Raw genomic sequence first — 13,664 nt, forward strand, 5'->3', positions numbered from 1 at the left:
TACTAAGAAATTATTTATTTTTTAAGTCGTAATAATGACATTGTGATTATATCACAAAATGCCATCTTTTTGTAGGGGTGCATATTGAAGTATGTAGGGATAAAATAACATGATATCTAGTGTTTGCTTTTTAAATTTTTTTACTTTAATTTTGGTGAAAATATACACAGCAGAACATACACCCATTCATCACCTTCTACATGTATAATTCAATAACATTGGTTACATTCTTCAAATTGTATCACCATCCTGTCTCCCCATATTGTTTCCCTAGCATTGACTTAGACCCACTACCCCCTAAACTTCTCATTTATGCTTTAGAATTACTGTTGACAATTTGATCTTATATAGATAATTCTTCAAAGGAGCGCAGTGCTCATGGTGAACAGCCTTTGCTAATTTAGCTAAATAGTTGTTTAGTTTAAAGGTGACTTCAAGGGATAATTTCAGTTCACAGTTTGAAGATTTTCTCAGAGTGATAGATTCAAGGATTCTTCCAGTCTCAATAGGTCCAGTAAGTCTGGATTCGGTAAGAATTTGAAATTCTGTTCCATCTTACCCTTTTGATCGGGATTCATCTATTGATTCCTTGATCAAATGTTCAGTAATGATAGGTAGCCAGGCCCCATCCAGTTCTTCTGGTTCCATAGCAAAGGAGGCAGTAGTTCATGGAGACAGTAAAACCTGCAATCTAGTTCCTTCTCTTATTCTTGGATCTCCTTCTTCCTCTGCTTTTCCAGGCAAATAGAGATTAAGTGTTGTATCTTGGATGGCTGCTCACAAGCTTTTAAGACCTCAGGCACTACTCACCAAACTAGGGAGGGGAACAGTAACTCTAAAAACAGTATTAGGCCAATTGACCTGACAGTCCCATGAAGCCATGACCCTGAGCTTTTGAACCAACAGAACTAATCCCATGAAGTGTTTGCATGTACTTAAGTGGAATCAGCAACTTTAGCCTTTTGTTTTGTTTTATTTTTGGTTGCTGTTGTAAAACTATATATAAGACAGTATTTGATATTTCACCTTATTTCTGGCGTACAACTTAGTGATATCAGTTACAGTCATCAAGTTGTGCAGTCATTACCCTTAATCAATGCCAATTTCCCTATCACCATAAACATAAATCAATTACTTCTGGAGAATAATCTCCTATCTCCTTCCAACCTCCTGCCCCAGGTAACCACTAATAGCCACTGGTCTCTATATATTTACTTATTCTTGTCTTTTCATATAAGCGAGGTCATACAGTATTTGTCCTTTTGTGACTGACTTATCTCACTCAGCATAATGTTTTTGAGGTCCATCCATGTTGTAGCATGTATCAGGACTTCATTTTTCTTTATAGCTGAGTATTATGCCATTGTATATATATACCACATTTTGTAAGTCTGGATTCGGTAAGAATTTGAAATTCTGTTCCATCTTACCCTTTTGATCGGGATTCATCACTTAGATTGTTTCCAGTTTTTTGCTATTGTGAATAGCGCTGCAATGAATGTAGGTATGCGCATGTCTATTCATGTCACTTCTATTAGATCCCTAGTGTATATACCCTAGGAGTGGAATTGCTGGGTCATATGGCAGCTTTACCTCTAGTCTTTTGAGGAACTGCCAGACTTTTCCACAGATACTGTACCATTGTACATTCCTACCAGCAGGAGATAAGAATTCTGATCTTCCCATATCCTCACCAACATTTGTTATTTTCTGTTTTTTGATCATTGCCATTCTAGTAGGAGTAAGGCAGTGTGATTGTTAAGGTTGTGTGTGTCAACTTGGCTGGGCCATGATTCTCAGTGATTTGGCAGTTATGATGTAGTTTGGCAGTTGTCTAAGGATATAATCACCTCCATGATGGGATCTGCTATGAGTAGCTAATCAGTTGAAAGGGAGTCTCATGGGAGTATGGCCTGCATCCAATATATGTGGATCTTCTGGGAAAGCTCGCTGGCTTTTGCTCTGCTCTTGATCCTGCATTTGGCTCATTAGTATCTGACCTCCAGTTCTTGGGTCTTGGGCCAGCAGCTTGCTGTCTTACTTGCCCATCTTGGATTTGTCAGCTTTGCAGCCGTGAGCCAGCAGCCTGCTATCTGACCTGTGGATCTTGGGTTCGTCAGGCCCTGCAACTACCTGAGTCAGGAGAAGCCTCCAATCTGATGCCTGACCCACGGATTTGGGACTTGCCACCCTCTACAACTGCATGAGCCATTTCCCAGAGAATAATATCTCCTTATATATATAATATGTGTGTGTATGTGTGTGTGTGTGTATATATATATATATATATGCTTCACTGGTTTTGCTTTTCTAGAGAACTCAGCCTAAGACAGGTGTATAAATATATATAGAGATTTATATCAAGGAAATGGCTCATGAGGTTGTAGAGGCTGGAATGTCCCACGTCTGTGAGTCAGGATAGAGGCTTCTCCTGATTCATGTAGCTACAGGTTCTGGCAAACCCACGATTGGTATGTCAGACAGCAGGGCTGTTGCTCCCAGGCTTTGAACATCGACGAATCCCAAGATTGGCAGGAAGGACTACAGGTAACCTGCTAGCTGAAGTCGCAAGAACCAGAAATCAGATGAAAAGGAGCTAGCTGCAGGATCCAGAGTGAGCAAAAGCCTGCAAGTCTTGCCAGAAAGTCCATTTGTATTTGATGCAGGCCACACCCCCTTTCAACTGTTTTGCTACTCACAGTAGATCCCATCATGGAGGTGATCACATTGTATCAAATCTCATCATGGAAGTGATTACATCATTATAGACTGCCAAACTACATCATAACTGCCAAATCACTGAGAATCGTGGTCCAGCCAAGTTGACATACAACCATAACGATCACAGGTGGTATCTCATTGTATTTTTGGTTCACATGTCTCTGGCTAATGATAAGGAACATCTTTTTATGTGTTTGTTGGCCACTTGAATATCCTCTTTGGTGAAGTGTCTGTTTGTGTCCTATTTTGATTGAGTTATTTCTCTTTATTGTAGAAGTTTTACATATTTTTTAGCTATTAGACCCTTATTGGACATACCATTCCTGAGGATTTTTTTCCAAGCCTGTAGGTTGTCTTTTTACTCTTTTAATAAACACAAATATTTAATTTTTATGAGGTTCCAATTATCTATTTTGTCTTCTGCTGCTCATGCATTGGTTATTGTGTTTCATAATCTATCATTTAAAAAAGTCCCATGGCTTTGCCCCTATATTTTCTTTCAAGAATGTTATGGTTTTAGATTTAACATTTAAGTCCTTGATCCATTTTGAATTAATTTTTGTGCATAGTGTGAGGTATAGATCTTGCTTCATTTTTCTGCATGTGGAAATCCAATTTTTGCAGCACTATTTGTTGAAGAGACTGTTCTTCCTCATTGGCTGGACTTAGCACCCTTGTTGAAAATCAGTTTACCAGAGATGTATGAATTTACTTCTAGGTTCTCAGTTCTATTCCACAGCTGGTAGGAATGTAAAATGGTACAATCTTTGTGGAAAACAGTCTGGCAGTTCCTCTATAATATGTATGTCTATCATTAAACCAGTACCAGTCCGTTTTGATGACTGTAGCTGTGTAATGTTTTTAAGTCAGGAAGTGTGAGGCCTCCTACTTTGTTCTTCAAAATTGCTTTGTCTATCCAGGGTCTCTTGTCTTTCTATATAAAATTCGAGGATTAGTTTTTCCATTTCTGTAAAGAATGCTGTTGGAATTTTGATCAGGATTGCATTCTATCTGTAGATCACTTTGGGTAGTGTTGACATCTTGACTAAATTAAGTCTTCAAATCCATGATCACAGAATATCTATCTATTTAGGTCTTCTTTAATCTGTTTCAGCAGTGTTTTATAATTTTCATTATATAAGTCTTTTACATCCCTAATTAAATGTATTTCTAGCTATCTTATTTTCTTAGATGCTATTGTAAATTGAATTGTTCTCTTAATCTCCTTTTCAGATTTCTCATTGCTGTTCTGTAGAAACCCAGCTGATTTCTGTGTGTTGGTCTTATATCCTGAAACTTTACTACATTCCTCTATTAGCTCTAGAAGCTTCTTAGTGAATTATTTTTGATTTTTTTATATACAGGAGCATGTAATCTATGAATAGAGCTAGTTTTACCTCTTCCTTTCCAATTTGGATGCCTTTTATTTCTTTTTCTTGCCTTACACCTCTGGCTAGCACTTCCAATACAATATTGAATAGGAGTGGTGAGAGCGAGCATCTTTGCCTCGTTTCCGTTTTTCAAGGGGAAAGCACTCAATCTTTCTCCGTTGAGTATAACATTGGCTCTTGTTTTTCATAAATGCCCTTAATTGTATTGAGGAACTTCCCTTTTACTCCTAGTTTATTTAGTGTTTTTATCAAGAAAGGGTGTTGGATTTTATCAAATACTTTTTCTGTGTCAATTGAGATGATCATGTGGTTCTTTTCCATTGTTCTGTTGATGTGGTGTATTACGTTGATTGATTTTCTAATGTTGAACCATCCTTGCATTCCTGGAATAAATCCCAGTAAGGATCATGGGGATCCCAGAAGGAGAAGAAAGAAAGAAAGGGATAGAAAGAATATTCCAAGATATAATGACAGAAAATTTTGCAGATCGGAGTAAGGAGTTGAACCTGAAATCCAGAAAGCTAAGTGAACTCCAAGCAGAATGAATCCAAAGAAGTCTACACCAGGACACATGGTTAACAAATTCTTGAAAACCAAAGCCAAAGAGAGAATTCTGAAAGCAATAAGAGAAAAGCACAGTATAATATATAAGCAATCCTCAATAAGACTATGTGCCAATTTCTTCTCAGAAACTCTGTAGGCCAGGAGGCCACAGAATGGCATATATAAAATATTTAAAGAAAAAAAAAAAAAAAAGAAATGCCAACCAAGAATTCCTCACCCAACCAAGTTGTCTTCCAAAAATGAGGGTGAAATCAAGACATTCCAGATAAACAAAAGTTGTGACCAGACCTGCTTTTCACAAATTACTAAAGGGAGTCTTTCAGATGTAAGGAAAGGACACTAGACAGGTACTTGAAGATGCACATGGGGAAAAAAAAGAAAAAATAATGCAGAGATCTCCAATAAAAGTAATTGCACAGGCAAATAAAATGACCAGTTGTATGGTATTTCCAGTGGACAAATTTAGTAGTTAAGTTTTATAAGCATTATAACATTAAATGTGTGACAAATAAGTACAAATTTAACCTAGAGAACACAGGATGTATAATGATGTAATTGGTACCACAGCAACAGAGATGGGGGAGGGAGAAGAGAAATAGGAATAGAGTTTTAGTATGTTACTTGTTGTTTCTATGTTAAATGTTGGTATAAAGCTAAAATAATTGTTGTAAATGTAAGTTGCTAAATGTAATTTTTGTGGTAACCACCAGGAACATATTTTTAAAATATACATAGAAAGGAAAAAGGAAGAAATCGGATAGACTCAACATAAAAATACAACTAAACACAAAAATAACAAAAATGTAGGAATTGTGGGACAAAGAAGATACGAGACATACAAAAAAATTAATAAAATGAAAGAAGTGGGTCCTTTGTTTTTAGTAATTACCTTAAATATAAATGATTGAAGCTCTCCATTCAACAGGCAGAGTGGCAGAATGGATGGAAAAAAGAAAAGATCCATCTTTATTTCTTAAGGTTGTTTACAGAGACACATCTTAGGCACAAGGACACAAACAGATTGAAAGTGAAAGGATGGAAAAGAATATTCCACGCTACTAGTAACCAAGAGAGCAAGAGTGACTATACTGACATCAGACAAAATATATTTTAAATAAAAATCTGGTATAAAAGATGAAGAAGGGCATTACTTAATAACAAAAGAGTTAATCCATCAAGAAGATTAATAGTTATAAATATATATGCACCTGACATCAGTGCCCCAAAATATATGAAGTAAATACTAACATACCTGAATGGAGTAATAGACAACCCCACAATAATAGTTGGGGACTTCAATATACCACTTTCAATACTAGACAGAAAATCTAATAAGAAAATAAGTAAGGACATAGTGGACTTAAACAGCACCATGAACCAATTAGATGTAATGGACACATATAGAACAACTCCACCCTACCTCAGAACAATGCACATTTTTCTCCTGTGCACATGGGCCATTCTCCAGGATAGACCATATATATGCTAGACCACAAAACAAGTCTCAACTAATTTAAAAAGATTGAAATTATGCATAGTATCTTCTCCAACCACAAAGGAATAATATTAAAAATTAACACCAGAAGGAAAATTAGAAAACACACAAATACATGGAAATTAAACAATGCACTGCTAAACAACTATTGGGTCAAGGAAGAAGTCAAGAGAAAATTTTAAAAATACCTGGAGTTAAACAAAAAACAAAACACAACATACCAGAACTTATGGGACACAGCAAAGGCAGTCCTCGGAGGTAAATTTTTAGCAATAAACACCTACGTTAAAAAAGAAGAAAGATCTCAAATAAAGTCTAACTTTACAACTTGAGGAACTGGAAAAAGAAGAGCAAACTAAACTAAACCTACTAGAAGAAAGGAAATAACAAAGATCAGAACGAAAGTAAATAAAATAGAGAATAGAAAAACAACAGAGAGAATTAACAGAACCAAAAATTGGTTTTTTGAAAAGATCGATAAAATTGACAAACCTTTAGCTATGCTGACAAAGAAAAAAGAGAAGATGCAAATAACCAAAATAAGAAACGAAAGCAGAGACATTACAACTGACCCAAAAGAAGTAAAAAGGATCATAACAGAATACTATGAACAAATGTACTGCAACAAACTTGATAACTTTGATGAAATGGACAAGCACATAACCTACCTAATCTGACTGAAGAATATAAAATCTCAACAGACCCATAACAAGTGAAGAGATTGAATCAGTAATTTAAAAAAACAAAAACAAAAGAACTCCCAATTAAAAAAAAGCATTGGACCAGATGGCTTCACTGAGGAATTTTACCAAACATTTAGAGAAGAATTGACACCAATCCTGTTCAAAATCTTCCCAAAAGTAGAGGAGGAAGGAATACTTCCAAACTCTTTCTATGAAGCCAACATTATCCTGATACCAAAGCCAGATAAAGACAACACCAGAAAACTACAGACCAGTATTCTTTACGAATGTTGTTATTGAGTGCCATTGAGTCGGTTCCGACTCATAGTGACCCTATGTACAACAGAACAAAAAAAACACTGCCCAGTCCTGTGTCATCCTCTTGATAGTTGTTATGCTTGAGACTATTGTTGCAGCCACTGTGTCAATCCATCTCGTTGGGGGTCTTCCGCTTTTTTGCTGCCCCTCTTATCCTTTATGAATATAGATGTCAAAATTTTCAGTGAAATACTAGTGAACAAAATCCAATAGCATATTAAAATAATTATAGTGTTTGCTTTAAAATACATTTTCTTTAAATTTTCTAAAAGTAAGAAAAAAGTTGAAAGACAAATCTCTCAGAGTTCCTGGAATGGATGTAGTCTAACAGCTTTGCAATTAAGGGAATATTTTAATGCTTTAGTGTTTTTTTTGTATTTAATGTGGGACAGAATACCTCTAACACTTAGCCTGCTTTCATACAGCCTCATTTTTAGATTTGCTTCAATCTTGGTCATTTGTATTTTCCTTCCGCCAGTCACTGTATCATAGAACCTGAGTACCATGATGATAGAAACTAAAAGCCCACTTTTATTTTTTTCTGAAAGTGTCATTTATGTGTTTTAGGTACTATGTTTTTAGAGTTATCATTGAAAGTAAGTTTTATGGACATTGCAGTAATGTCAGGAGAAAAGTTTTGCAAATTCTTCATAATTGTTATAAAAACCCTATTACCTGCCTAAATTAAGAACTACTGGCCCACACATTTAAAGTATGATTCTAGTGATTCTATTCAACTTCTAGACTTTTTTTTTTTTTTTTTTGGTAACTTTTTATTTTGAAATAATTATAAATTTACAGAAAGTTGCAAAAATAGTTCACAGAGGTCCCTTGTATCCTTGACCAGTTTCACCCAATGGTTACAGCTTATCTAACTATAGTATGGTGTCAAAACCAGGAAATTGACATGAGTACAATGTGTGTGTATATTTCTATGCCATTTTATCACACGTGTACATTCATGAAATTACCAAAAAAAAAAAAAAAGGTATGAAACCACCACTGTAATCAAAATATAGAACTATTCCATTATTCCATCACCACAAAAATTTAATGGTGTCAGTATTTTGTCTGTTCAAGTGACATGAAGAAATTTTACCACTGTTTAACTCTCTTTACTTTCCCCAGTTTATAATTGTCTTAAATGTTTCCTGTATGTATCTTGATATCCACATCAGACAATTTTATATACTTTTTAGTTTAATCATCAAAAATGATTCAGAAAATTCAAAGGGAATAGAAGTCTTTCCTATTTACCCATAATTTTGCTCTTCTCATTGTTCTTTCTTTTTTTCTGATTTTCCAAAACTCCTTTAGCCATTCTTTTAAAACAGGTTTGCTGGTGACATACTCTTAGTTTTTCTTTGTCTGAGAATGTCTTTGTTTCTCCTCATTCTTGAATGATAATTTTACTGGTTGTAGATTTCAGAGTTGACAGTAGTTCTTTTCTTTCAGCACTTGAAAAATGTTGTGCCTCTTCCTATGGCTTTTCGTGGTTTCTGTTGTCATTCAAACCATTGTTCCTGTATAGGCCAAGCATTGTTTCTGTCTCACTACTTTCAAGGTTTTTCCTTTGTCTTTAGTTTTGACATGTTCAATTATTATGTGTCTTGGCATGAATTTCTTTGGATTTATCCTATTTGGAGTTCTCTTAACTATTAGTTTGTCTTTTGCCAAATTTGGGAAATTCTCAGTCATTATTTCTTCAAGTACTTTTTCAGCCCCACCTTCTTTCTCCTCTCCTTTGGAACTCTGATAACATGAATGTTCTGTCTTGTGTTGTAGTCCCTGATGTTCTGTTCTTTTCTCTTTTTTTTCTTTTTTCTTTCAGTTATTTTCTCTTTGTTGTTCAGATTGAATAATTTCCATGTAGCCTGTACTGACACTGCAGGTGGGGGAGGGAAACTCATTACTGCCAGCGGGCTTGAAAGTTTCTGCTCCCAACTTGGTCTTCTCTGATACACTGGCTGGGGTAATGGGGTGTGCCGCATTACAGCCAGGTGAGGATGGAAGACTAGGTAGGCTACCCAATAGACCTCTGCTGACAGGTATGGGAGTGGGGCCGTGGTTTTTTCCATGGAGCTTGGCTAGAGTATAGTGGTTATTGTCTAAAAGTTTTTTTCTTGCTAGGTTTCCCCTTTATTAGTCCTTTGTCTAAAGAGAGTAGGCTTTTCTTGGAGTTTTGTCTGCTCCCATTGGCATTTCCAAGATGCTACTATTTTGAGGTGTATGAGACAAAAGAAAACCCAAGGAACTCACTGTTGTGTTGTTTTAAAGCCCTGAGGTCCCTAGCTGATTTGCCTTTTCTCCACTTCTTGTATTTGCTTTATATGTCCAGAGTTTTTAGCTGTATTTAGCAGGAGGAATGGGGATAAGTATGACTAATCTATCTTGTCTGGAAACAGAAGGCCCCCTTTCCCTTTTTAATTATTTCCTTTCTTTTGTGCCCTGCAATGGCTTTAACATGGTATTAAAGTATATTGAAAGTGATTATTGACTAAGAATTTATATGTCTTCTCTTAACATAGTAGTTCAGTTATCTGTGATAGAGCCCATATTAATTTTTTTGTGGGTGACCATCAAACTATTTATTTTCCTTAGCTCAGTAACCTCTAATAGAAAACAAGTTGTCCTTACCCCTAGTTTCTTAGTATTAGATAGCAATGTCAAAATTTGCCAGCACTGTATTTCACTGGAGTCCTGGTGGTGCAGTGGGTAAGTGCTCAGCTATTAACTGAAGGATCGAGTTCGAACCCACCAGCAGCTCTGCAGGAGAAAGATGTGGCAGTCTGCATTCATAAAGATTTATAGCTTTGGAAACCCTATGGGGGAGTTCTGCTCTGTCCTATAGGGTCACTATGAGTTGGAATCGACTCAACGGCAGTGGATTTGGTTTTGGTCTTTCACAGATTGGGGCATCAGGGTCAGTAAAGAAATTAATTCTATAGCCTTGAAGCCTTTGAAATGGCTTTAGTTAGAATCCATACTCTACTATTACTTTATCAAATCTCTTTTAACATTTCATAAAACATCTCAAATTTTGTCACAGTAGAATTTGTGTATTAATAAATATATTACAAGAAATTATATGCAATCTGTAGAACCTACAGATAAAAATTGACTATTTTGCCACATACTCCCTTGACAGCAGTGGGTTTGGGTTTTTTGGGTATACACATGCCAGTCTATTTCCTACCCTTCCCCACCTCCATCTCTTCTCCCAGCCCTTTTATAAGCTTTTGTTCCTTTTAAAAAGTTTACATGTATTCGGAATTTTAGAGATGGGGAAAGAATAACGGGTATCTCAGTGACAGAACAAAAAAAAAGACCTTAGTGTTCCTGTCTCCTTGTATCCTTTTGCCAGTGATAAAAGCCAAAAAAAAACAAAAACAAAACCCAAACCCATTGCTGTCAACTCAATTCTGACTCATAGTGACCCTGTAGGACAGAGTATAAAACTGTCCCATAGGGTTTCCAAGGAGCAGCTGGTGGATTTGAACTGCCAACCTTTTGGTTAACAGCTGAACTCTTAACCATTGCACCACTAGGGCACTAACAAAATATTCCAGATTAATTTTTAAGACATTCATGATATCTAGGCATAGCTGAATAACTGAACACACAGAAAAATGCATCCCCCCCACAAATGGAGAAAGTTGAGACTCAATAGATTTTTTTCAGAATTATGCCCTCAGAAAAATCTAGATAGAAGCAATTTTATTTTTAGCATACATGTATTTAGGTTTTATGTTTTACAGATATATATATTTTTAAATTATATATGGGGCTGGGATTAGCACCATAATCTTTTTATTGCTTTAAGGTCTCATTTGAACCTGTCTCTAAGGCTCTGCGCATTATGTAATTATGCTCTTTTTTTAAATTATGACAGTTGGAAAACATATATAAAAATACAAAAAATTATAATGAATCCTCGTGTACATAATACCCAGCTTCAGCAATTATTAACGTTTTGTCAATCTTGTCTAATCAAACTGTTTATAACTTTTTTTCCTTGCTGGGGTATTTTAAAGTAAATCCCAGACATCATGTCATGATCATTTAATCATATATTTTGTCAACCCTAACAATTTAAATTTATACTTGAAAAAGCCAAAATTTACCGTATCTTGTTGTTATTCAACCTCAGATAATGTAGTGCTTTCATTTCCTGTATCCCAGGTGGTATAGATTTGAAGTCATTGTGATCCAGAAATAATTCTCTCAGAGAATGGTATGCCCCATAAAAAGAGACACGGTCCACTCCATTATCCACAAGTTTGTTAAATGACAGGTACAAGTATTCGAGGCCGGGCTCCATGTGAGCAAACACATAGCCAGGAATCCGTTCAATCTGATTCCCGATTAGCACTAGATGCAACAGAGACTTTGGTAGATATGAGGGGACATGATAGAGCTTGTTGTAGGAGAGATCAATTGATTCCAGATTTCTGCAGCAATGAAAAAAGTAAACAGTAGGGAATATCAGGGTAGTGACCATAAATGCCAAATTTTGACAAGACCAGTTTTGGTGCTAGTCCATTTTCTTAAAAGCACTCAGTTTGTACTAATGATTCTAAATACAAGCTTGGGTGTTTAACCAGCTTGGGTTGTTGGGCTACAAGACTCATATTTTTACCAGTGCACTATAGTACCTCTCCAGGTACTTTGAGTTCTATTAGAGAGGAGTAACAAAGCTCAGGGGAGAAAAACTCTGAAATCTCCAAGGGTAATGGTGAGGCCCAAAGAGGTCCTAGAAATATCTCTAAGGTCAAATGGTTGAATCAGAAATGAAATCCATGTGTCCCATCTTACCTCAAATTGCCTGTCTCTAAAATTGTCTCTGGTGCAGGAAGGAGGGATGTTTTTTGTTTGTTTAGTTTTTGTTCAACATTTGGTTTAATGACCTGGCACATCTAGGACCTGGGATAAAACTAGGGTATCTAGAAAACATTGCTAATTGACCAGAAAGTCTGGGAAATGTGGAGAATGACCTTGCTTGTTCAGGAACCTCACCCTGAGTCCCCTAGGACTTTTGTCCCATTCTCTCTTTTCACCTGACGAAGACTATGCTTGTCTATGCACAGGGCACTCAATCACTCCCTTCCACTTCCTTGCCCTCCCTGAACTCACTTCTCTCCATCTTACTTCGGAAAACCAAGTGTCCCCATGCTATGCTACTCAGATGATGATACATCATTCACATGAACACACACATAGTTCCAGACCCTCTCTGTTAGGGGAAGGGGAGAGTTGCTGCCAGGGCCTGAGTCAGATTTCATGGTGCTGCTTGTCCTTTCCCTCTCCCAACATGCATGGCTCCACAGCCTGGCCCCTTCACTCAGTGCTGCAGCCTGGCACTGTGGATTCCTATCCAGAACAAGGGAGTCTACTTTCTGCTTCCACTGTTGGACCAAGCATTCTTCAATTTACTTTTTAAGATTTGAAATAAATCATTTGGAGAAATGGGCAGTGTGGTGTAGGAGAAAAGGCTTGGGCTTTGAAGCCTGGTGCTTCCACCTAATGATTAGGATGATGAACACATGGATAGCAGCTTACTTACTATGTGCAAGGGATAGCTCATCTAAACTTCATGACACCCTATGAGGTAGACATAAGCTAGAGTGGCATTTTACCACTGTGGTCTGACCTCCAGGGTCAGATTGCTAGGGTTCCAGTTCTGGCTGTACCTGGCACGTGGTAGGGTAGTGCCACTTACTGGCAAAAGGCAGTAGTAATGATAGTAGCAGTAGTGGTAACCATAGAAATCCTAACACTAATAATATAATTAACAGTTTTGGAAGCTCCACAAAGTGGTTGATTAAATGGGGTGGGGAGGGGTTAAACAAAAAAGGGCTGTCTTTCAGAGCCCCCTCAGTGTATCACCGTCCCCTCCTTCACTTACCACTCCCAACTTGTATACTCTGTTAAATATGAGCAAAGGGAAGAATTAGGCTAAGCCAGTCCAATTGTAGTATTTACTTACTCTTGATTTATCCAAGCTAAAGGAGCAATTCTATTTTCTTCAATTTTATTATAACGAAGCACAATGACATTTATCTTTCTGGTATGATTGAAACAAATTTCAGTTATTTCTTCAATTTGGTTATTTTCCAGGTATAATTCCTATAATTAAGAGAAAAGACTATTATTTTTCTTCCTTTTATTGATAAATATATTCAATTTCACAGAGACTAAAATAGCTAATGTGATTGATTATTCTCAGTGTTATCAAAAGTTTCATTTGCTGCTCTTTCAAGTGAATTCATATTTTTTAAGATGTCAAATTTTCCTAACTAATTAATAAAATTAAACGCACTGTTTGACATGCTTATGGAGTTAAGTAAATTTTATTTTTTTAGCCAAACAATGTTGCAAGATACAGCATACTATAATAATTTTATAAAGCTTTCTAGTTTACAAAACTTTTTCACATAAACTTTCTCATGTGGACTTCAAAACTCTGGAAAGTTGGTAGAAAACTATTATCTC

The 13,664-nt window shown here is 36.3% G+C and overlaps 2 protein-coding genes across 4 annotated transcripts in view; one reads left to right on the forward strand and one right to left on the reverse strand.

Moving 5' to 3' along the window:
• CENPP (centromere protein P) overlaps positions 1-13,664 on the forward strand; it is a 391,733-nt gene that overhangs the window by 263,259 nt on the left and 114,810 nt on the right. The gene's annotated exons all lie outside the window — the stretch shown is intronic.
• The window catches only part of ECM2 (extracellular matrix protein 2), a 45,215-nt gene that overhangs the window by 5,308 nt on the left and 26,243 nt on the right, over positions 1-13,664 (reverse strand). For both annotated transcript variants that reach the window (XM_004384218.2, XM_004384219.2), the window contains 2 exons: positions 13,159-13,298; positions 11,297-11,623 (listed from right to left, as the gene is read on the reverse strand). In XM_004384218.2, the coding sequence (XP_004384275.1) occupies positions 11,297-11,623; positions 13,159-13,298 (467 nt within the window). The remainder of the gene's footprint in view (positions 1-11,296; positions 11,624-13,158; positions 13,299-13,664) is intronic.

Source organism: Trichechus manatus, unplaced genomic scaffold (assembly GCF_000243295.1).
Source record: "Trichechus manatus latirostris isolate Lorelei unplaced genomic scaffold, TriManLat1.0 scaffold00120, whole genome shotgun sequence".
Lineage (NCBI taxonomy): Eukaryota > Metazoa > Chordata > Mammalia > Sirenia > Trichechidae > Trichechus > Trichechus manatus.